Source organism: Babylonia areolata, chromosome 3 (assembly GCF_041734735.1).
Source record: "Babylonia areolata isolate BAREFJ2019XMU chromosome 3, ASM4173473v1, whole genome shotgun sequence".
NCBI lineage: Eukaryota > Metazoa > Mollusca > Gastropoda > Neogastropoda > Buccinidae > Babylonia > Babylonia areolata.
The window spans coordinates 28,018,447-28,044,310 of record NC_134878.1 but is presented as its reverse complement, the minus strand read 5'-3'; the positions used below and the strand labels follow the sequence as shown (position 1 = coordinate 28,044,310).

The 25,864-nt window shown below is 44.2% G+C and overlaps 1 protein-coding gene across 3 annotated transcripts in view; it reads left to right on the top strand.

Annotated features, from left to right (window-relative positions):
- LOC143279915 (ubiquitin carboxyl-terminal hydrolase 24-like) overlaps window positions 1-25,864 on the top strand; it is a 132,141-nt gene that overhangs the window by 69,628 nt on the left and 36,649 nt on the right. For all 3 annotated transcript variants that reach the window (XR_013054969.1, XR_013054968.1, XM_076584244.1), the window contains exons 33-43: window positions 600-834; window positions 3,686-3,747; window positions 7,932-8,117; window positions 9,432-9,546; window positions 13,238-13,382; window positions 14,147-14,307; window positions 15,192-15,372; window positions 18,694-18,776; window positions 21,899-22,037; window positions 23,297-23,416; window positions 25,088-25,428. Coding sequence is in view for 1 of the 3 variants with exons in the window: in XM_076584244.1 (XP_076440359.1) it covers window positions 600-834; window positions 3,686-3,747; window positions 7,932-8,117; window positions 9,432-9,546; window positions 13,238-13,382; window positions 14,147-14,307; window positions 15,192-15,372; window positions 18,694-18,776; window positions 21,899-22,037; window positions 23,297-23,416; window positions 25,088-25,428 (1,768 nt within the window). In the remaining 2 variants the exon portion in view is untranslated. The remainder of the gene's footprint in view (window positions 1-599; window positions 835-3,685; window positions 3,748-7,931; window positions 8,118-9,431; window positions 9,547-13,237; window positions 13,383-14,146; window positions 14,308-15,191; window positions 15,373-18,693; window positions 18,777-21,898; window positions 22,038-23,296; window positions 23,417-25,087; window positions 25,429-25,864) is intronic.

The following is a 25,864-nucleotide window of genomic DNA, read 5'->3' as shown; positions in this document are numbered from 1 at the left end:
TGGTCAAAATTAAGATACAGCTGTCAGATGATTGTTGGTCAGAATTAGACAAAGCTTAGAGATGATTGGTCAGGATCATAGATATGTCAGACAGATGGTTGGTCAGAATTAAGATTCATCTGTGAGATGATTGGTCAGAATTAGATATGGCTGATAGATGATTGGTCGGAATTTAGATACAGCTGATTGGTGATTGGTCAGAATTAGAAACAGCTGACCGATGATTGGTCAGGCCACAGATGTACAAGACAGGGTTATAGATATGGCTGACAGATGATTGGTCAGGACCATAGATGTACAAGACAGGGTTATAGATATGGCTGACAGATGATTGGTCAGGACCATAGATGTACAAGACAGGGTTATAGATATGGCTGACAGATGATTGGTCAGGACCACAGATGTACAAGACAGGGTTATAGATATGGCTGACAGATGACTAGTCAGGATCATGTATATTCCAGACAGATGATTGGTCAGGATCATATATATACAAGACAGATGATTGGTCAGGCTTAAAGAGCTGTGTTTGTACATGACAGGAGACATCACACAGTGTGTACATGACCGGGTATATGATGTGTGATGTGTGACCACAGCGTCTTTCTACTCGCTGCCTTCACTGACGGACTTCATCATGGACCTTCTGGTGGGCTGCCCTGTTGCGGAGATGCGTGAAGCGATGTGTGAACAGCTGTGGGTGCTGTGTCAGCTGTCCCCTCCCCCCTCCTCCCCCACCCTGCAGCCTCCCCAACAGTTTGTGCTGCAGCTGCTGCACAATGCTCGCCTCCCCTTCTGGGTCGCCTCCTCTTCCACACGCAGCTCTACGCAGAGGTCAGTGTTTCCTTGTTCCTCACACACCTGTTGTCAGTGTCTTCTCACACCTTGTTCACCACACACCTGTTGTCAGTGTTGTCTCACACCCTGTTCACCACACACCTGTTGTCAGTGTCATCTCACACCTTGTTCCTCACACACCTGTTGTCAGTGTCTCCTGGTACCTTGTTCACCGCACACCTGTTGTCAGTGTCTCCTGACACCTGTTCACACGTACCTGTGTCGTGTCCACTTGTTCCTCACACACCTGGTGTCAGTGTACTCAGACACCTTGTTCACAGTACCTGTTGTCAGTGTCTTCTCACACTTGTTCACCACACCTGTTGTCAGTGTCTTCTCACACCTTGTTCACCCACACACCTGTTGTCAGTGTCGTCCTCACACCTTGTTCCTCACACACCTGTTGTCAAGTGTGTCCTCACACCCCTTGTTCACCACACACCTGTTGTCAATGTCTCCTCACACCTTGTTCACCAACACTGTTGTCAATGTCTCCTCACACCTTGTTCTCACCACACACCTGTTGTCAATGTCTCCTCACAACCTTGTTCCACACACACCTGTTGTCAGTGTCTCCTGACACCTTGTTCACCACACCACCTGTTTGTCAGTGTCTTCTGACACCTTGTTCCTCACACACCTGTTGTCAGTGTCTCCTGACACCTTGTTCACCACACACCTGTTGTCAGTATCTCCTGACACTTTGTTCCTCACACACCTGTTGTCAGTGTCTCCTGACACCTTGTTCCTCACACACCTGTTGTCAGTGTCTCCTGACACCTTGTTCCTCACACACCTGTTGTCAGTGTCTCCTGACACCTTGTTCCTCACACACCTGTTGTCAGTGTCTCCTGACACCTTGTTCACCACACACCTGTTGTCAGTGTCGTCTCACACCTTGTTCACCACACACCTGTTGTCAGTGTCTCCTCACACCTTGTTTCTCACACACCTGTTGTCAGTGTCTTCTCACACCTTGTTCACCACACACCTGTTGTCAGTGTCTCCTGACACCTTGTTCACCACACACCTGTTGTCAGTGTCTTCTCACACCTTGTTCACCACACACCTGTTGTCAGTGTCTCCTGACACCTTGTTCACCACACACCTGTTGTCAGTGTCTTCTCACACCTTGTTCACCACACACCTGTTGTCAGTGTCTCCTGACACCTTGTTCACCACACACCTGTTGTCAGTGTCTCCTGACACCTTGTTCACCACACACCTGTTGTCAGTGTCTCCTCACACCTTGTTCCTCACACACCTGTTGTCAGTGTCTCCTCACACCTTGTTCCTCACACACCTGTTGTCAGTGTCTCCTCACACCTTGTTCAGTCACACACCTTTTGTCCAGTTGTCACTACACCTTGTTCGTTACACACCTTTTGTGTACTTCTCACAACATGCCTTATTCACCACACCTTTAACACATAGCCTTTTTGGTGCATTTACTACCTGTCATCTTTGAAGTTTTCACAACACTGTTGACATTGAGCCTTTTGGTGTATTTATTATGTCATCTTTGTAATTCTCATAATGTGGAAATATAGCCTTTCGGTATAGATATAACATGTGATTTTTTTTTCAAGAATTGGGAGAAAAACAAGCAACTTCATAGTTCTCACAACACTTTTGACATAAAGTGTTTTGGTGTATTGATTACATCATCTTTATAGTTCTCACAACACTGTTGACATGTAGCCTTTTTGGTTTATTTATTACCTCATCTTTGTAGTTCTCACAACACCATAGACACATAGCCTTTTGGTGTATTTATAATGTGATCTAGCCTTTTGGTGTATTTATAACGTCATCTTTGTAGTTCTCACAACACAGTTGAAATATAACCTTTCAGTATGTTTATAACACATGATGCTTAGGTATGATCTGTCTATCAACACAAATGCACAGGATATGTCAGCATTACTATTTCTTGTTGATTTTCAGAAGGCTTTTGACAGTATTGCTAGGTTTTTGAAGGCATTAAGTGTTTTATTTTTGTTTTGTTTTTTGTTTGGGGCGTGAAACAAAAAAATGGAATAAAACATTGTACAATGGCATTGGTGCATATGTGTTGCTGAATGTGAATTACACAGATTAGTTAGATACCCACATAGGTGTAAGGCAGGGAGACCTGTGTTCACATTATATGTACCTGATTCCACAGAAATACAATCGTTGCTGACAAGAAATAATTAATACAATATTGTACACCAAAGAAATCAAACTATCACATGAATGAGAGTCTATTAGTCCAGTTTGTAGATGACTTGACAGTTTATTTGGATGGTAATAAAAGATCATTTTGAAGAGAGCATGCCTTGCTTGGAGTATTTTGCTGCAGTATTGGGTTTGGAAGAAAAAAAAGTTGATTGGAAGTAGATTAGAAGATATGCAACCAATATAAGACTTTAAAACAAAATTTCTTATAGATTATTGTATAATAATTTTCTGCTAGTCATATGCAGTTGTCTCAGTTATGAAAATTAATAAGAGGAAATTCAGTTCATCGGTTCCTCCTGGTCAAAGAAACTGATTCATTTAGGTAGGATTAATATTATGATAAAATCCTTGGCTGTCTGGTTCCCATGAAAATTAGCTGATTGAGAGACTCACTGGCAAATACAGCATGCTGATGAAGTTGAGAGACTCACTGGCAAATACAGCATGCTGAAGAAGACACAGCAGAAAATCTGTGAAGCTGGAGCAGGTAGTAAGATCAGTTCACCCTGTCAGGAAAGGGCAACAATTATATATGAACTTAAACTGGAAACAAGTATTTCTGAAACAGTGTAGGTCTTTGTAGGTGGTGACGTTGTGCTGTGTTCATGGAAACACTGTGTTGCAGGTTACTCAGCCAGTGTGCCCAGTACTTTGATCTGAGATGTCGCCTTCTGCACAACTTGACAGGTGACCGCAACACACAAATTTCTTTGCTTTCCTATCTGTGAACACAGCTCTGGGCTTTCCTGTCTGTGTCTGTGAACACAGCTCTTAGCTTTCCTGTCTGTCTGTGAACACAGCTCTTAGCTTTCCTTTCTGTCTGTGAACACAGCTCTTAGCTTTCCTGTCTGTCTGTGAACACAGCTCTTGGCTTTCCTGTCTGTCTGTGAACACAGCTCTTAGCTTTCCTGTCTGTCTGTGAACACAGCTCTTGGCTTTCCTGTCTGTGAACCCAGCTCTTGGCTTTCCTGTCTGTCTGTGAACACAGCTCTTGGCTTTCCTGTCTGTGAACACAGCTCTTGGCTTTCCTGTCTGTCTGTGAACATAGCTCTTGGCTTTCCTGTCTCTGAACACAGCTCTTAGCTTTCCTGTCTGTGAACACAGCTCTTAGCTTTCCTGTCTGTCTGTGAACACAGCTCCTGGCTTTCCTGTCTGTGAACACAGCTCTTGGCTTTCCTGTATGTCTGTGAACATTGCTCTTGGCTTTCCTGTCTCTGAACACAGCTCTTAGCTTTCCTGTCTCTGAACACAGCTCTTAGCTTTCCTGTCTGTGGACACAGCTCCTGTCTTTCCTGTGGACACAGCTCTTGTCTGTGAACACAGCTCTTGGCTTTCCTGTCTGTGTCTGTGAACACAGCTCTTGGCTTTCCTGTCTGTGAACACAGCTCTTGGCTTTCCTGTCTGTGTCTGTGAACACAGCTCTTGGTTTTCCTGTCTGTGAACGCAGCTTTTGGCTTTCCTGTCTGTGAACACAGCTCTTGGCTTTCCTGTCTGTCTGTGAACACAGCTCTTGGCTTTCCTGTATGTCTGTGAACACAGTTCTTGGTTTTCCTGTCTGTCTGTGAATGCAGCTTTTGGCTTTCCTGTCTGTCTGTGAACACAGTTCTTGGCTTTCCTTCCTGTCTGTGAACACAGCTCTTGGCTTTCCTGTCTGTCTGTGAACACAGCTCTTGGCTTTCCTGTCTGTGAACACAGCTCTTGGTTTTCCTGTCTGTGAACACAGGTCTTGGCTTTCCTGTCTGTCTGTGAACACAGCTCTTGGCTTTCCTGTCTGTCTGTGAATGCAGCTTTTGGCTTTCCTGTCTGTCTGTGAACACAGCTCCTGGCTTTCCAGTCTGTCTGTGAACACAGGTCTTGGTTTTCTTGCCTATGAGCACAGCTCTTGGTTTTGTGTGTTTACAATGTTTATGACACGTGTGTGCTGTATGTGTACAGTGTGTATGCCACATGTGCTGTGTGTGTACAGTGTGTATGACAGATGTGCTGTGTGTAAAGTGTGTATGACATATGTGCTGTGTGTGTATAGTGTGTATGACATATGTGCCGTGTCAGGGCTTCCGTTAACGCACATACGTGCGTCCCTGACTCTCTAAAATGAGAGAGGACGCACTACAGTTTCGGCTAGGGAGTCTGCGGGACACACTATAAGATTGGCGTCAATCGAAATGTGAATGAGCACGGTCGAATAACAGTGCTTGCTTCTTCTCGTTTCACTAGTTTTTGGTTGGCATCTTATCTTCGCGAAATCAGCGACTGCTGCAAAGTTAACCCCTAGGCTGCCTGCATGACGAGATAACTCGTCATGGCAACCATGTATGCTTCGCTGCCTGCATGACGAGATAACTCGTCATCGAAATATTCTGACTTTTCCCTGGTTTGCATTCACTTCATTGGCAAAAATAGTGGTAGCTTTAGCCTGGGGAATCTCTCTAGATTCTATTCATAGCTAGAAACCCCATCTACGTCATGAAGCAGTCCTTTATTTGAACGTTTTGGTTGGGTCACTGTCCAAGTGTTTGCCTGACTTCTCTCCTCGCTCGCTCAACAAAATGTCGGACTGACGCCGTGCTCAAGACATGCGATCGTGACGAACTAAATCAACCAAGATTTCTTTCTTTAGCTGATGCTCAGAAGGAATTGAAGCGTAAATTCGAAGAAGATAGTGATGAACATTTATAGGACGATCTGATAGAAAATAAAGGGAGTAATCAAGAGAGTGGCCAAGATGCTACTGTCAGTGAGTGATGCCGGCTGTACAGATGTTAGCAGACGACAGATGACCGAATTAGCAGCAGAGCGATATTCTTGGCATGCAGCCAACGCGGTCTGATGAGAACTGAATCAAGTGACCGTGTGAGAGGGGTGAGGAGGAAGGGGGTGGAGACTGAGGGGGCATGGCCTCACATCCATCGTATCACTTGGAGAAGTCACAATGTATTGTGTATCTATCTCTTTAAAAATATATATATATATATATTGTGGTTGTTCTAGTATGATTTTGTGTTTGCAGATATCCATTTGTCCAGAAAATATGATGTTTTTGTGCAAATTACCTGACTAATGTTTGTAATGAACAAGTTGAAAATGTGACAAAAAACAAAACACTGATTTCAAAACAACAGCATGTCACTAAAAATATATAAAATGGGAAAACAGCATGTGTTTTGTATTCTTTATTCATTTACCTTTCAGAAAATATATACTTTTATGGGTCTTTCTCCAATAACAAAGAGCACAGAATTTTTTGAAAATTTATACCCGTTTTTTGTGAAAAAACCCTGGCAAATAGATTTCACTTAAATCTTATTTTCCTGGCAGCGAAAGGGTTAATTACTTTCGTTTTATCTCCCTTTACAGAAAACTGTTGCCCATCTCAGGTATGCTCACAATGAGGCTTGTCGAGTGTTCTGTGACACACTGCGAAATCAGAATGCTTCCGGAGTCATGGCTTGATGCTCCAAAATGCAAACAAGATGAAAAGGCTGATTCTGAATCAGCCGACGTCGATAGCCAGCTTCAAAAGGAGACGGATCACTCCTCTCTCTCTTTCTCTCAAACTCACTATGTGCATGTCCATCTGTCTGTCTTTGTGTAAGGGGGATGAGTGGTGTGTGTGTCAGTATGTGCATGTGTGTGTGTGTGTGTGTGTGTGAAAAGATAGATATAGATATATATATATATATATATCTCACTCTCTCTCTCCCTCTTGTGTGTGTGACTGTGTGTGTGCATGTATATCTCTCTTTCTGTATCTGTGTGCATGTGTGTCTCTCTTTTTTTAATTCAGAGAGTGTTTGTGAGTGTGTGTGAGTGTGTCTATCTCTTTCACTCATTCAGTGTGTGTTTGTGTGTGATGTGAACTGATTGAAAGGCAGTGTGTGGTGTGTTTGGATGAAAGAATGGTTTCTTGACCTGCGACTGATCAGACTCTCTACAACCACATGAGGACGCCCTAGAACACCTGAGTGGGAGTCCTGTGGACTCTCCAAGCAAACCAACTGTAGGAAGCCCTGTGTGTGTGTACATTGTGTATGACACATGTGCTGTGTGTGTGTTCAGTGTGTATGACACATGTGCTGTGTGTGTTCAGTGTATGACACATGTGCTGTGTGTGTGTTCAGTGTGTATGACACATGTGCTGTGTGTGTTCAGTGTATGACACATGTGCTGTGTGTGTGTTCAGTGTGTATGACATGTGTGTTGTGTGTACAGCAGGCAAGACACAGGTTTGCAGTGTGTACAATGTGTATAACACATTGTGCCGTGTGCATTGTGTGTATGACACAGGTATGTTGTCTGTATTGTGTGTATGACACTAAGGTGCCGTGTGTATTGTGTGTGTGACACAGGTATGTTGTCTCTACTGTGTGTATGACACAGGTGTGCTGTATGTATTGTGTATGACATAGGCATGTTGTGCATACTCTGTGTCTGACACAAGTGTGCTGTGTGTATTGTGTGTATGACACAGGTATGTTGTGTGTACTGTGCGTATGACACAGGTGTGCTGTGTGCATTGTGTGTATGACACAGGTATGTTGTGTGTACTTGTGTGACACAGGTTTGCTGTGTGTAATATGTATATGACACAAGTGTGCTGTGTGTACTGTGATTATGACACAGGTGTGGTGTGTGTATTATTTGTATAACACAGGTGTGGTGTGTGTATTATGTGTATAACAGGTATGTTGTGGGTACTGTATGACACAGCTGTGCTGTGTGTATTGTGTGTATGACACAGATATGTTGTGTGTATTGTGGGTATGACACAGGTTTGCAGTGTGTATTGTGTGTATGACACTGGTATGTTGTGAGTACTGTGTGCATTACACAGGTGTGCTGTTTGTATGACACAGGTGGATTTTGTGTAGTGTCGGAACAGGAGGAGCTGGGTCTGGATGTGGAACAGATGTTGGAGGACGAGTTGGGCTGGCTCAGTAACTTTGTCCCTTCACGCCACTCGGACCTGCAGCCCACAGACAACATCCTGCTGGCTGGACACCTCAGGCTGATCACCACTCTCTTCACCTGTCAGGGCATCAACAAGGAGCAGCATGGTACGTCCCATCCCCTCTGCCTCTCTACCTGTAGCTGGTGTATGGACACCACAGGGAAGAGTGCAGGCACTTCAAGACCTTGTTTCTGTTCCTTCATGCGCTTTGTGCTCCCACTTTCCCTGCTTTCCCTGTAGTCTTCTTCTTCCCTTGTAGACTTCCTGTATATGACAGCCTGATGCCTTGTAGACTTCCTGATCCCTTTTTCATGTTCCCCTTTTCCTATTCCCTTGAAGACTTCCTTTTCCCTAGTGGACTTCCTGTTCCCTACTTCCCGTTCCTCTGTAGACTTTCTGTTCTCCACTACTGTTGTCTAGTGGACTTCCTGTTCACTGCTCCTGTTCCCTAGTGGACTTCCTGTTCCCTACTTCCTGTTCCCTTGTAGACTTTCTGTTCTCCACTACTGTTCTCTAGTGGACTTCCTGTTCCCTACTTCCTGTTCCCTAGTGGACTTCCTGTTCCCTACTTCCTGTTCCCTTGTAGACTTTCTGTTCTCCACTACTGTTCTCTAGTGGACTTCCTATTTCCTACTCCTGTTCCTTAGTGGACTTCCTGTTCTCCACTACTGTTCTCTAGTGGACTTTCTGTTCTCTACTCCTGTTCCCTAGTGGACTTCCTGTTCCCTACTTCCCGTTCCTCTGTAGACTTTCTGTTCTCTACTACTGTTCCCTAGTGGACTTCCTGTTCCCTACTTCCTGTTCCCTTGTAGACTTTCTGTTCTCCACTACTGTTCTCTAGTGGACTTCCTATTTCCTACTCCTGTTCCTTAGTGGACTTCCTGTTCTCCACTACTGTTCTCTAGTGGACTTTCTGTTCTCTACTCCTGTTCCCTAGTGGACTTCCTGTTCCCTACTTCCCGTTCCTCTGTAGACTTTCTATTCTCCACTACTGTTCTCTAGTGGACTTCCTGTTCCCTACTCCTGTTCCTTTGAAGACCTCCTGTTCTCTACTTCCTGTTCCTTTGAAGACTTCCTGTTCCCTACTCCTGTTCCCTAGTAGACTTCCTGTTCCCTACTTCTGGTCCCTAGTGGACTTCCTGTTCCCTAGTGGACTTTCTGTTCCCTACTTCCTATTCCCATGTATACTTCCTGTTCCTTTCTCCTGTTCCATACTCCTGTTCCTTAGTGGAATTCCTGTTCCCTACTTCCTGTTCCCTTGTATACTTCCTGTTCCCTACTTCTGTTCCCTTGTATACTTCCTGTTCCCAAATGGACTTTCCTGTTCCCTGTTTTTCCACATTTTGTATGCTGCCTTCTACTTTCCATTGGCAGTCTGAATGAAATACCTTTGACCTGTGAGTTTGTGTGTTCATGACAGGAGAAGATCTAGTGAACGACCTGCTCCATGACTTTCTGTTCCCGGCCTCTAAGCTGATGATGGACAACAGAATGCAGCTCTCTGATGAGTCAGGACTGATGGAGTTCAATCCCAAGTGAGTGATGTGATAGTGGGAGGGTAATGGTGTGAATCAGACTGGACTGACAGAGCTCAGTCCTAAGTGAGTAGTAGTAATAGAGATGGTGGTTTGGGACCACCCCGATCTAGATCTCCAAATTGCCCTAGGTCCCTTATATACATAGAAACATACATACATACATGCAAACAGACCTGTGTTTGTGCAGGAGCACAAACTGATTTATTTTGTGGAGCAGAACTGCAGGCATCTGACCTTTCTTATCATGTACTGGTTACCTCTGGGTCTCACTTTAGACCCCATGGCACCCTGAGGCCCCAAATCAGACCCAAAGGGCCTGCAGTGATCACGGTCAGATGCCTGCAGTGTGTATTTGTCTCTTAATAGAGAGGACAGTAAGATGTGTGTTGTATGTGATAGTGACATAATGATAATGAGGACACCAAGATGTGTGTTGTGGTATAAGATAAGCTACGATCAAGAATAACTGTATTATCTCTTTAAGAGAAATTTCATCAGGTGCAGCAAGAAAAATGTAGACAATTACTCAACCCCAAAATATTAAACATGACTTAAGTAAAAAGAATCAATAAACATATGGGACATTCATAAGAAGAAAAGTACTAGATATTATTTTTATGTACACTCAAAATGTTGTAATTAATCACCATTGTAAACATATTGAAAGACACCAAGGTTACAATGGCATGTATTGATTTCGATAAGATGTATATTGCCAGACACAAACATTGCACAGTTCCTATTGCGCATTCATCCTGCACACTGTCATGCATATTAAGTAAATGGTTATCTAAGAAATTTAAGCAGTGCAGCCTATCATGCTTGCACTTTCACACATACTCGCATGCAAGCGCAGGCACATGCACACACACACACACACACACACGCACACAAACACACACACACACACACACACTGACACACACCATATACACACACATATTGTGACACATCCATGTATACATAGTTCTCAAGAATTTAAAAGGTGAATTGAACGTGGCATAAAAATCTTCTGAGCACTGGATTTTACTTAAAACGTTCAGTAGCATCGTCCTGATGGCAGCAGTTCATAGTACTTTGCTAAAATATGTGTGCCGTCAGGTGATATCTGCCTGGCTTTCTGAACCACTCGCCTTTCATACAGCTCTTGCATTCTAGCTTGTCTCACTTCCACATCTTTACTGCACACACTCACAACATCATTCAAAACTCGCTTACTCCTCACTCCCAGACTACCTTACCAGCACATAAATGAAACTGTCAGCACAGACTCAATACAACATCAATAGTTGCTCTGGAGAATCTTGGAATTTGCACCAATATTTCTTAGCTTCTGCAGACAAAATATTCTAGGTTGACATTTCTTATGAATGCAATCAACATTCCTGTCAAAAGCCAGATTATTGTCTAAAATAGCCCCTGAATATTTGTATTCATTAACTCTCTCCACAGTTTCACCACTAAAAACAAGAGCAGGTACTTGCGAAGGATCTTTTTGAAAGTCTTCTAACATTTCTTTTGTTTTTAAAATGTTCAGATTAAGATAGTTCTCTTCACAACAGGAGCAAAATGTTTTTCATTTCAGCGAAGTAAATAGTATCAGAATTGGACAGATCTTCAGTAGCGGAATCGTCAGAATATTTTATGACAGAAGTTTCCTCAGTGCCTCTACAGTCTTTCATGTATAGTGTAAACAGGACAGGGGACAGCACTGTGTCTTGAGGTGCACCAGTGGAAGTAAAGTTTTGAGAAGACTGAAACGGGACGGACTTGAGTTCTATTGTAAAGAAAGCTTACTATCCAGAGAATGAGCTTTGGATCAATGCCAAAGCCCAACAGTTTGAGGGCAAGGAGATGAGGTTGTACTGTGTTAAAAGCAGAAGAGAAGTCAGTGAAAAGAATATGAACGAAGGATCATGTGTTATTCAAATGAAGGAAGACGTGAAGGAGAGTTAAAATGGCATCGTCAGTACTTCTGTTTGGTTTGTATACAAACTGAAAAGGGTCAAGGTGTTGGTTAGTGAAAGATAATAGATGGCGGGGAACAATTTTTTCAAAGCATTTCATGACTATTGAAGTCAGGGCAACAGGACGGTAGTCATTTAGTGCATTTGGGTTCTTTTTCTTGGGGATAGGACAGATTATAGTTTTTCAAGATGTTGGGGACAGAGCAGTCCTTGAGAGAACAGTTGAAAAGTTTACAAAATATATCACTCAGTTCAGAAGCACATGTCTTTAAAAGTTTTCCACATGTGTTATTCCTTAAAAACCAACAGTAAAAGTTGTTAAGATTATTAGAGAAATCAATCTGCTTGTGTGGTGTCATTTGACAAGCAACAGTTTTCTTTTTCATTTCTCCAGTGAGAGTTTTCAACCATTCCCAAGCATCTGCCATTCTTCATGTCTGAAATTGCTGCTCTATGTGATAATAACATAATGATAATGAGGACAGTAAGTGTGTGTTGTGGTATGTGATAGTGACATAATGATAATGAGGACAGTAAGTGTGTATTGTGGTATGTGATAGTGACATAATGATAATGAGGGCACCAAGATGTGTTGTGGTATGTAATAATGACATAAAGATAATGAGGACACCAAGATGTGTGCTGTGGTATGTGATAATGATAGTGATAATGTGGACATCAAGATGTGTGTTGTGGTATGTGATGATGTCATATTGATACTGAGGACATGATGATAATGACACCAAGATGTGTGTTGTGGTATGTGATAATGACATATTGATACTGAGGACATGATGATAATGAGGACACCAAGATGTGTGTTGTGGTATGTGATAATGACATATTGATACTGAGGACATGATGATAATGTGGACACCAAGATGTGTGTTGTGGTATGTGATAATGACATATTGTTACTGAGGACATGATAATGAGGACACCAAAATGTGTGTTGTGGTATGTGATAATGACATATTGATACTGAGGACATGATGATAATGAGGACACCAAGATGTGTTGTGGTATGTGATAATGACATAATGATAATGAGGACACCAAGATGTGTGTCGTGGTATGTGATAATGACATAATGATAATTAGGACATGATGATAATGAGGACACCAAGATGTGTGTTGTGGTATGTGATAATGACATAATGATAATTAGGACATGATGATAATGAGGACACCAAGATGTGTGTTGTGGTATGTGATAATGACATAATGATAATTAGGACATGATGATAATGAGGACACCAAGATGTATGTTGTGGTATATAATAATGACATTGATACTGAGGACATGATGATAATGAGGACACCAAGATGTATGTTGTGGTATTTAATAATGACATTGATACTGAAGACATGATGATAATGAGGATACCAGAATGTGTGTTGTGGTTTGTGATAATGACAGTGATAATGAGGACATGATGGTAATGAGGACATCAAGATGTGTGTTGTGGTATATGATAATGACATGATGATAATGTGGACACTGAGATGTGTGTTGTGGTATATGAAAATGACATGATGATAATGTGGACACTGAGATGTATATGATAATGAGGACATGATGATAATGAGGACATCAAGATGTGTGTTGTGGTATATGATAATGACATGATGATAATGTGGACACTGAGATGTGTGTTGTGGTATATGAAAATGACATGATGATAATGTGGACACTAAGCAGTGAGGTGTGGTGCTGTCAGGTGTTCACTGCGACAGTCTCGCCAGGCAGGGTTTGAACTGCTGACAGAGCTGTGTGACCGCTGTGCCCACAACCTGCAGCTGGTGTGCCGACAGCTGCTGGCCATGCACCACCAGCCCAACCCAGACTGCGCCAACCAGTGGGAGGTAACTAGTGTGTGTGTTGGGGGGGGGGATGTGTGTCATGTGTTACGTGTGCCCAACCCAGACTGCGCCAACCAGTGGGAGGTAACTAGTGTGTGTGAGGGGGGTGATGTGTGTCATGTGCGATGTGTGCCCAACCCAGACTGTGCCAACCAATGGGAGGTAACTCCCTGGGGGGGGAGGGGAGTGCGGGGATGTATGTACTGTGTGCAGTACAGTGATGTATGTGATGTGTACAGTGATGCATGCTGTGCAGTGATGTATGTGATGTTTAATACAGTGATGTATGTGTTGTGTGCAGTACAGCAATGTATGTGATGTATACTGTGTACAGTTATGTATGTACTGTTTGTAGTACAGTGATGTATATACTGTGTGTACAGTGATGTAGGTACTGTGTGCTGTACAGTGATGTATGTACTGTGTGTACCATAATGTACATGATGTATGCAGTACAGCGATTCATGTATTGTGTCTACAGCGATGTATGTAATGTGTGTACAGTTACGTACGTGATGTGTGCAGTACAGCGATGTATATACTGTGTGCAGTACAGCAATGTATGTACTGTGTGTACAGTGATGTATGTACTGTGTCCAGTACAGTGATATGCATACTGTGTGTACAATGATGTATGTACTGTTTGTTGTACAATGATGTATATACTGTGTGTACAGTGGTGTATATACTGTGTGTACAGCGATGTATGTACTGTGTGTACAGCGATGTATGTACTGTGTGTAAAGCGATGTGTGTACTATGTGCAGTATATGCCCCCAGTGGACGGGCGAGCGGCATGTGGCTATGTGGGACTGAAGAATGCAGGCGCCACGTGTTACATGAACTCTGTCATCCAGCAGCTCTACATGGTGCCTGGCGTGCCTGAGGCCATCCTCTGTGTCGACGAGGACCAGCCTGACGAAGACAGGTGTGTGTGTGTGTGTGTGTGTGTGGTTGATTTAGAGGACCACCCTGATGAAGATAGGTGTGTTGGGGGTTGTCTGTCAGTGTGTTGAACCGGTCAGCGTGTATGATGGTGTGTTCAACCAGTCAGTGTGTCTGTCAGTGTGTTCAACAAGTCAGTGTGTCTGTCAGTGTGTTCAACCAGTCAGTGTGTCTGTGGCAGTGTGTTCAACCAGTCAGTGTGTCTGTCTGTCAGTGTGTGTGTGTGTGTGTGACAGTGTGTTCAACCAGACACTGTGTCAGTCAATGTGTTCAACCAGTCTGTTTCTATCAGTGTGTTCAACTAGTCAGTGTGTCTGTCAGTGTGTTCAACCAGTCTGTGCATGTGACAGTGTGTTCATTTAGTCCATGCGTGTGACAGTGTGTTCAACCAGTTAGTGTGTCTGTCAGTGTGTTCAACTGGTCAGTGTGTTTAACCAGTCAGTGTGTCTGTCAGTGTGTTCAACCAGTGTGTCTGTTAGTGTGTTCAACCGGTCAGTGTGTTCAACCAGTCAGTGTGTCTGTCAGTGTGTTCAACCAGTCAGTGTGTCTGTCAGTGTGTTCAACCAGTCCATGTGTCTGTCAGTGTGTTCAGCCAGTCAGTGTCTGTCAGTGTGTTGAACCAGTCAGTGTGTCTGTCAGTGTGTTCAAGCAGTCAGTTTGTGTGTCAGTGTGTTCAACCAGTCAGTTTGTTCAGCCAGTCAGTGTGTCTGTCAGTGTGTACAATCTGTCAGTGTGTGTGTGTGTGTCAGTGTCTTTACCCAGTCAGTGTGTGTGTGTCAGTGTGTACAATCTGTCAGTGTGTCTGACAGTGTGTTCAAGCAGTCAGTGTGTATGTCAGTGTGTTCACCCAGTCAGTGTGTCTGTCAGTGTGTTCAACCAGGTGCAGCAGGTGTTTGGCCACCTGATGGAGAGCCGCCTGCAGTTCCATGAACCGGAGAAGTTCTGGAGCGTCTTCCGTCTGTGGGGCCAGACCATCAACGTCAGGGAGCAACAGGATGCCTTCGACTTCTTCCAGGCCTTCACTGACCAGATCGACGAACACATGAAGGTAGGGACTGGATAGTGGGTAAGGACATTGCTGTGATGTCACTGACCAGATCAACAAGGTAGGGACTGGATAGGGGGTAAGGACATTGCTGTGATGTCACTGACCAGATCAACAAGGTAAGGACTGGATAGGGGGTAAGGACATTGCTGTGATGTCACTGACCAGATCAACAAGGTAGGGACTGGATAGTGGGTAAGGACATTGCTGTGATGTCACTGACCAGATCAACAAGGTAGGGACTGGATAGGGGGTAAGGACATTGCTGTGAGGTCACTGACCAGATCAACAAGGTAGGGACTGGATAAGGTGTAAGGACATTGCTGCGATGTCACTGACCAGATCAACAAGGTAGGGACTGGATAGGGGGTAAGGACATTGCTGTGATGTCACTGACCAGATCAAGAAGGTAGGATCTGGATAGTGGCTGTGGGTAAGTACATTGCTGTAAGGTCATTGACCATATCAACAATATAGGGACTGGATAGTGGGTAAGGACATTGCTGTGATGTCACTGACCAGATCAACAATATAGGGACTGGATAGTGGGTAAGGACATTGCTGTGATGTCACTGACCAGATCAGCAAGGTAGGGACTGGATAGTGAGTAAGGACATTGCTGTGAGGTCGCTGACCAGATCAGCAAGGTAGGGACTGGATAGGGGGTAAGGACATTGCTGTAAGGTCACTGACCAGATCAACAAGGTAGGGACTGGATAGGGGGTAAGGACATTGCTGTATTGTCACTGACCAGATCAGCAGGGTAGGGACTGGATAGGGGATAAGGACATTGCTGTGATGTCACTGACCAGATCAGCAAGGTAGGGACTGGATAGGGGATAAGGACATTGCTGTGATGTCACTGACCAGATCAACAAGGTAGGGACTGGATAGGGGGTAAGGACATTGCTGTGATGTCACTGACCAGATCAACAATATAGGGACTGGACATGGTGTAAGGACATTGCTGTGATGTCACTGACCAGATCAACAAGGTAGGGACTGGATAGTGGGTAAGGACATTGCTGTGATGTCACTGACCAGATCAACAAGGTAGGGACTGGATAGTGGGTAAGGACATTGCTGTGATGTCACTGACCAGATCAGCAAGGTAGTGACTGGATAGGGGGTAAGGACATTGCTGTGATGTCACTGACCAGATCAACAAGGTAGGGACTGGATAGGGGCTAAGGACATTGGTGTGACGTCACTGACCAGATCAGCAAGGTAGGGACTGGATAGGGGGTAAGGACATTGCTGTATTGTCACTGACCAGATCAGCAAGGTAGGGACTGGATAGGGGATAAGGACGTTGCTGTGAGGTCACTGACCAGATCAGCAAGGTAGGGACTGGATAGGGAATAAGGACATTGCTGTGATGTCACTGACCAGATCAACAAGGTAGGATCTGGATAGGGGGTAAGGACATTGTTGTGATGTCACTGACTGGATCAACAAGGTAGGATATGGATAGTGGCTGTGGGTAAGGACATTGCTGTGATGTCACTGACCAGATCAGCAAGGTAGGAACTGGATAGTGGGTAAGGACATTGCTGTGATGTCACTGACCAGATCAACAAGGTAGGGACTGGATAGTGGCTGTGGGTAATAACATTGCTGTAAGGTCATTGACCATATCAACAATATAGGGACTGGATAGTGGGTAAGGACATTGCTGTGGTGTCACTGACCAGATCAACAAGGTTAGGACTGGATAGGGGGTAAGGACATTGCTGTGCTATCACTGACCAGATCAAGAAGGTAGGATCTGGATAGAGGATAAGGACATTGCTGTAAGGTCACTGACCAGATCAACGAACACATGAAGGTGGCATTGTTGTGTGTGGTACTGTTGTGATTGTGTTGTATGAGGTCATAAGGACTTTGTTGTGTGAGGTCATAAGGACTGTGTTGTATGAGATCATAAGAGGACTGTGTTGTATGAGGTCATAAGGACTGTGTTGTGTGAGGTCATAAGGACTGTGTTGTATGAGATCATAAGAGGACTGTGTTGTATGAGGTCATAAGGGCTGTGTTGTGTGAGGTCATAAGAGGACTGTGTTGTATGAGGTCATAAGGACTGTGTTGTATGTCATAAGAGGACTGTGTTGTATGAGGACATAGGGACTGTGTTGTATAAGGTCATAAGAGGATGTGTTGTACAAGGTCATAAGGACTGTGTTGTATGAGGTCATAAGAGGACTGTTCTGTATGAGGTCATAAGGACTGTGTTGTATGAGGTCATAAGGACTGTGTTGTATGAGGTCATAAGAGGACTGTTCTGTATGAGGTCATAAGGACTGTGTTGTATGAGGTCATAAGGACTGCTGTATGAGGTCATAAGGATTGTGTTTTGTGGATTTATATGAGGACTGTGTTGTATGAGGTCATAAGGACTGTGTTGTGTGGATTTATATGAGGACTGTGTTGTATGAGGTCATAAGAGGACTGTGCTGTATGAGGTCATAAGGACTGTGTTGTATGAGGTCATAAGAGGACTGTTCTGTATGAGGTCATAAGGACTGTGTTGTATGAGGTCATAAGGACTGCTGTATGAGGTCATAAGGACTGTGTTTTGTGGATTTATATGAGGACTGTGTTGTATGAGGTCATAAGGACTGTGTTGTGTGGATTTGTATGAGGACTGTGCTGTATGAGGTCATAAGGACTGTACTGTATGAGGTCATAAGAGGACTGTTGTATGAGGTCATAAGGACTCTGTTGTATGAGGTCATAAGGACTGTGTTGTATAAGGTCATAAGGACTGTTGTATGAGGTCATAAGGACTCTGTTGTATGAGGACTGTGTTGTATGAGGTCATAAGGAGTGTGTTGTATGAGGAGTGTGTTGTATGAGGTCATAAGGAGTGTGTTGTATGAGGTCACAAGGACTGCTGTATGAGGTCATAAGGACTGTGTTGTATGAGGTCATAAGAACTTTGTTGTATGAGGTCATAAGGACTGTGTTGTATGAGGTCATAAGAACTGTGTTGTATGAGGTCATAAGAACTGTGTTGTATGAGGTCATAAGGACTGTGCTGTGTGACATATGAGGTGTCCTTGTGTTGTTCTTGTTGGACACAGCAATCTTGATGGCAAACAGGCAGACAATTCATAGCCACCCGGAACTATTTTTGTGTTTGTTTATTTTTGTTTGTTTTTTAGGAGTGTTTTTCTAGGGGTTGGAGAGATTTGTAAGCCTTATTCCGCCCCCCCCCCCCCCCCCCCTTTTTTTTTTTTTTTTTTTAGAAATCAATTGGAATTACATTGTGTTCATGGAAAATGGGTGCAGATGTCTATTGACAAAAATGATGTATGTTGACAGAAAATTGGCAAGGAGGAAATCTTCAAAAGTAAATTCCAAGGCAAATTCTCTGACCAGAAGATTTGTAAGGACTGCCCACACAGGTGAATATTCACTTTTGTTTGCGTGTGTCTGAGTCTCTGTTAGGGGGCTAGGAGAGGGAGGAGTGGGGGAGTCTCTGTGTTTATATGTGTGTGTGGGTATGTATGTAAGTGTGTGTGTGTGTGACTGTCATTGTCATTGTCACTGGCCAAAAACTTGGTTTTGTTGTGTGTGTGTGTTTATGAGTGTGTCTGTGTAACTCTCCATGTGTGTGTATGTGTATATGTGTTGTGATATCAGAGTGAAATGATGTGTGTGTGTGTGTGTGTGGTATGTATGTGTGTGAGAGAAAATCTGTGTGTGTGCATGTGTTACAAGTGTGGGGGTGTGGAATGTAATAATCTGTGTGTACTGTCAGCGTGCGTTATGTTCGCGTTTTCTCTCTCACACACCACACATACTCTTCCAGTTTCAAGGACAAAATTAAGTCCACTTCAGGGTTGGTAGTGTTTGCCAACTCTAATTTCTTTTTCACAAACAAAACAAAACAAAACATAGATAATTTTCCACATACTAATGTTCAGTCCTCATCAAATCTTAATATATTTCCATTGGTTAATTATTAACAGTTTATAATCATGCACTCCGCAACAAGAGTCATCCATCACACCATCACTCCTCCAACCAAAACAGAGTCTCAAAAAAATAATAATCTTTTCTTCACTTGTGCAGAGTCTTTTCCAAGTTCACATCCACCGCAAAAAAACACACACCTATACATATATCTTCAACAACAAAAACTAAAGTATGTTTCATCACCCAGCACAGACAACTTAATGTCCTCTGTTCACAAATTCAGCAGGTAAATATAATGTATTTTTTTCATATAACATAGACTAATTAATGTCCTCTGCTTATAAATTTAGCAGGTAAATATAATGTATGTTTTTTTTTTCCATTTCATTGTCTTTGAGGTTTTTATTTATTTATCACTCCCCTCTTCATCAAGACGAATGAACTTTTATGAAGGTGGAAGACCCGAACATCAGTGTTCCTCTCATCAGTAGCCCAACCGCCAACATCAAGCCCAGTCCAAGGCTCTCTGCTGAAAACATATTGACTCGGGCGTCCTGCCGACTGGCAGGGCCGAGAAACGCGGATCGCGTCAAGTTCATTCGCGAATTGAAATGAATAGCATCAATGGCACCACTGACCTGAGTATGGGATAACGTACCTCTAGAAGTCGCTGGAGAAGGTGCAGGAGGTGGTGGAGGTCTGGAGTCGACCGGAGGGAGCGAAGGAAGTGGAGGAGGTGGCACGTTGGCGCTGTTGAGAGGGCCAGAAATAGAGGGCCCAGAGTGTCCGCGAATTGATTGCGATCGCGCCTTAATTTTAGTCTGATCTCCCAATCGAACCATATAATTATGTGACCTGGTTGAAGACAGAATTTGACAAAAAACAAGAACACCAGAGAATCAACAGACAGACAGAAAATACGAAAAAACTTAGCCATATGAAGAGCACAGGAACAGGAGTCATAATGGCTGCCGGAAAAAGAGGGCGCTAGTCAGCGGGACAAAGGGGAGGTTACCTACTTCCGGGAGGTTATCGGCCGTAGTTTCGTTTTCTCTGCATAGGCGGATAGTAGTTTGCACAGGACAGGAATGTCAGACCCCTGCTGGAGTCTGCACTAGCTGGGTCACGGTAAGTATGTTATTTAAGCGTAATTTTAGATAGAAAATTTCCTTTTACAACCATAAGTTTCCAATGAACTGGAAATAAACTAGCTTCACTAAATTTCTGCTCCCAGTCAACTTCAACCTGTTTTTGTGACGAAGCAAGATTTTATTACTGACAACAAGGTCCCCTCTGCAACAGCGAACAACACCACACAACCAACAACTCCAGCTTAATTTCCAAAGCCCATTTACAGTACTTCGTCAACCAAACCCAATATCAAAAAGTAAACAACCTGGACTCACCTACAAAAACATGTAGCAGGTATATGTTTGAGCCAGTCTCGGAGCAGGGTGTTTACCTCTCAGCATTGATTGACCGACTGACCGTAAACTCTCACTCCAGCAAGAGCTCCCAAGAAAAAAGGGGGACTGAACTCTGGGTTAAAAAAAATAATTCCTCTCCATTCGGAGTACCACGCAAATTCAGAGCAATTCTAAAACGCCTTCATCACAGCGTGTGTGTGTGTGTAAGTCTGTGTGTGTGTGTGTATGTGTGTTGTGATATCAAAGTGAAATGATGTGTATGTGAGTGTGCGCGCGTGTGTGTCTGTAGTGTGTAAGTGTGTGAGAGAGACTCTGTGTGTACACGCATGTATGTATGTGTGTGCGTGTGTGACTGTGTGTATGAGACTGCGTGTGTGTGTGTCACCGCTGAGAGAGAAAGGAGGTAGACAAGACAGTGAAATGAGAGAGAGAGAGAGGGTAGACATAACAATGAAGTGTGTGTGACCCAGGTATGACAGAAGTGTGTGTGACCCAGGTATGACAGTAAAGTGTGTGTGTGACCCAGGTATGACTGAAGTGTGTGTGTGACCCAGGTGACCCAGGTATGACTGAAGTGCGTGTGTGTGACCCAGGTATGACAGTGAAGTGTGTGTGACCCAGGTATGACTGAAGTGCGTGTGTGACCCAGGTGACCCAGGTATGACTGAAGTGCGTGTGTGACCCAGGTATGACTGAAGTGTGTGTGACTCAGGTATGACTGAAGTGTGTGTGACCCATGTATGACAGTGAAGTGTGGGTGACCCAGGTATGACATTGAAGTGTGTGTGACCCAGGTATGACTGAAGTGCGTGTGTGACCCAGGTGACCCAGGTATGACTGAAGTGTGTGTGACCCAGGTGACCCAGGTATGACTGAAGCATGTTTGTGACCCAGGTATGACAGTGAAGTGTGTGTGACCCAGGTATGACATTGAAGTGTGTGTGTGACCCATGTATGACAGTGAGGTGGGTGTGATACAGGTGTGAGAGAGAGGAGATGGTCATTGTTCTGAACCTAACGGTGAAGTTTGTGTGATCAGGTATGACAGTGAGGTGGGTGTGATACAGGTGTGAGAGAGAGGAGATGGTCATTGTTCTGAACCTAACGGTGAAGTTTGTGTGATCAGGTATGACAGTGAAGTGTGTGTGATCCAGGTATGATGGTGAAGTGTGTGTGATCAGGTACGAGAGAGAGGAGGCGTTCATCGCCCTGAACCTGACCGTGAAGAACGCCACGCTGCAGGACTCCCTGGACCAGTTTGTCAAGGGGGAGCTGTTAGACGGGGACAACGCCTACTTCTGTGAGAAGTGTGGTGAAAAGGTAGGACACCTGACACTGTAGGGGACAACGCCTACTTCTGTGAGAAGTGTGGTGAAAAGGTAGGACACCTGACACTGTAGGGGACAACGCCTACTTCTGTGAGAAGTGTGGTGAAAAGGTAGGACACCTGACACTGTAGGGGACAACGCCTACTTCTGTGAGAAGTGTGGTGAAAAGGTAGGACGCCTGACACTGTAGGGGACAACGCCTACTTCTGTGTGAAGTGTGGTGAAAAGGTAGGACACCTGACACTGACGAAGTGGTCAGCATTGTGGCTGGGAGGATGAATGTTCGAATCCCAGTGGAGGTGGGTTTTTCAGCCCGGGGCCAGCTCCTACCCAGAGTTTAGTGTGCTGTGGGCTTAAATGGGGAGACTGGAGCCACACAGTCGTGTATCATCCACTTCATGGATGCTTCTTTGGGTGTGTTGCTCTAATTTTGTGACCAGCACAGCATCTGTCCCTCTCAGGCCTAGTTGACGCCAGGATATCATTATGTCTGGTTGTTATGGATGTTTCCAGTGTAACACCATCAAATGTCACTGTAGCGTCGTTCGATATAACGCTGCCCAGGTAAGTGAATTGCTCTACTGTGTTAAGGGGATGGCCATCAATGCTTAAAACAACTTCACAGGGCAGGACACATTACCCGGATGCCTGACATTCGCATGCCGAAAGCAGTATTTTATGGGGAATTGGTCCAAGGCAAACGCAATACAGGCGCACCACAGAAAAGATTCAAGGGCCAACTGAAGAAGCAACTATACCAAGCGGACATCAACCCCAAGACATGGGAGCAGTCAGCATCAGATAGAGGTAGCTGGAGATCTTCAACGCTCAGGGGAACCCAACACTTTGAGGAAACCAGACGACTGAATATCCAGGAGAAAAGAAGGAGAAGGAAAGACCCAGGTCCGCAGCCCAGCAACGCAGGCCAGATCTACACCTGCCCACAATGCCACAGACTCTGCAGATCACGGATTGGACTAATTAGTCATCAAAAGGCATGCCGCCCATCCCTGGAGGGAACTTCCCACTGATCTTCGCAAGCAAAGAACCAGCCATCACCATCAAATGTAACACACCACCACCACATTATGTCTGGTAGTTATGGATGTTTGTTTCCAGCGCAACACCATCAAATGTAACACACCACCCTTACATTATGTCTGGTAGTTATGGATGTTTCCAGTGTAACACCATCAAATGTAACACACCACCATCACCTTATTTCTGATAGTTGTTGATGTTTGTTTCCAGCGTAACACCATCAAACGTATGTGCATCAAGACGCTGCCCCCTTTGCTGTGCATTCAACTCAAACGCTTTGGCTACGACTGGGAGGCCAACCGGGCACTCAAGTTTGATGATTACTTCAAGGTACTCCACACTCTGTGTGTGGGTGTGTGTGTGGGTGTGTGTGGCCGTGACACTGTGTGTATCTGTGTCTGTGTGTGTGTCTGTGTCCATGACTCAATGTGTATCTGTGTGTGTGTGTGTGTCTGTGGCCATGACATTGTGTGTATCTTTGTGTATGTGTCTGTCTGTGTCCATAACTGTGTGTGTGTGCGTGTGTGTGTGCGTGTGTTCATGGAGTGTGTATGTGTTCATAGATGGATGAGGGGAGTGTGTTGTTCAGGAGATAATGTGTTCATAGATGGATTTAACCCTGCATCAAGAAGAAAACATCCTGTCTTGGCAACTGTCAGAAATATTTACATTTGTTTGGACATGTCTTTATGTTCTGCTGTATTGTGATTGTGGTTTATGAAGTCAGTAGTGTACAACTTGCTTTTTATGTTTGGTTAAATTGGTGCATGAAGAGTAGTGTTCAACATGGTGATATATGAAGAGTAGTGTTCAACATGGTGATAGTGGTGTATGAAGAGTAGTGTTCAACATGGTGATAGTGGTGTATGAAGAGTAGTGTTCAACATGGTGATAGTGGTGTATGAAGAGTAGTGTTCAACATAGTGGTGTATGAAGAGTAGTATCAACATGATAGTGGTGTATGAAGAGTAGTGTTCAACATGGTGATAGTGGTGAATGAAGAGTAGTGTTCAACATGGTGATAGTGGTGCATGAAGAGTAGTGTTCAACATGGTGATAGTGGTGAATGAAGAGTAGTGTCCAACATGGTGATAGTGGTGAATGAAGAGTAGTGTTCAACATGGTGATAGTGGTGTATGAAGAGTAGTGTTCAACATGGTGATAGTGGTGTATGAAGAGTAGTGTTCAACATAGTGATAGTAGTGTCAACATAGTGATAGTGGTGTATGAAGAGTAGTGTTCAACATGGTGATAGTGGTGTATGAAGAATAGTGTTCAACATAGTGGTATATGAAGAGTAGTGTCAACATAGTGATAGTGGTGTATGAAGAGTAGGGTCAACATAGTGATAGTGGTGTATGAAGAGTAGTGTTCAACATAGTGATAGTGGTGTATGAAGAGTAGTGTTCAACATAGTGATAGTGATATATTAAGAGTAGTGTCAACATAGTGATAGTGATGTATGAAGAGTAGTGTCAACATAGTGGTGTATGAAGAGTAGTGTTCAACATGGTGATAGTGGTGAATGAAGAGTAGTGTTCAACATGGTGATAGTGGTGTATGAAGAGTAGTGTTCAACATAGTGATAGTGGTGTATGAAGAGTAGTGTTCAACATGGTGATAGTGGTGTATGAAGAGTAGTGTTCAACATAGTGGTGTATGAAGAGTAGTGTTCAACATGGTGATAGTGGTGTATGAAGAGTAGTGTTCAACATAGTGGTGTATGAAGAGTAGTGTTCAACATAGTGGTGTATGAAGAGTAGTGTTCAACATAGTGATAGTGGTGTATGAAGAGTAGTGTTCAACATAGTGATAGTGGTGTATGAAGAGTAGTGTTCAACATAGTGATAGTGGTGTATGAAGAGTAGTGTCAACATAGTGATAGTGGTGAATGAAGAGTAGTGTTCAACATGGTGATAGTGGTGAATGAAGAGTAGTGTTCAACATAGTGATATTGGTGTATGAAGTGAGTAGACTTGAACCCAAGTGCTGTGTGCTCAGTTTCCCTGGATCCTAAACATGGAGCCCTACACAGCGGAAGGCATGGCCCGGCGGGAAGCGGAGGTGGGGCTGGAGGATGGGGGGGGAGACAGTGGGTCTGTTAGTGACGCCCTCTCCCCCCTCAATGGGGACACTGTGTCAGACAGTGGGATCAGCAGTGTCAGCAACCTCAGCATCAGCGGCAACGTGGGGGGGTGGGGTGGGGGGAACGGGGAAGGTGTGTTGGAGTCGGTTCCCCTGGAGCAGTCACCCAAATCCATCAACTACGAACTGGTGGGAATCGTGGTGCACAGTGGACAGGCCAACGCTGGGCACTACTACTCCTTCATCAAGGACAGAAGGTACCAGTCATGTGTGTGGCTGTGTAACACTGTGTAGTGCGTGTAACAGTGTAATGTGTGGCTGTGTCACAGTGTGTAGTCATAACTGGTGTGTGTGCCATGTGTCGCAGTGTGTAGTGATGACTGGTGTTTGTGCCACAGTGTGTAGTGATGACTGGTGTGTATGCCGTGTGTCACAGTGTGTAGTGATGACTGGTGTGTGTGTCACAGTGTGTAGTGATGACTGGTGTGTGTGCCATGTGTCGCAGTGTGTAGTGATGACTGGTGTGTGTGCCGTGTGTCACAGTGTGTAGTGATGACTGGTGTGTGTGTCACAGTGTGTAGTGATGACTGGTGTGTGTGTCACAGTGTGTAGTGATGACTGGTGTGTGTGCTGTGTGTCACAGTGTGCAGTGATGACTGGTGTGTGTGTCACAGTGTGTAGTGATGACTGGTG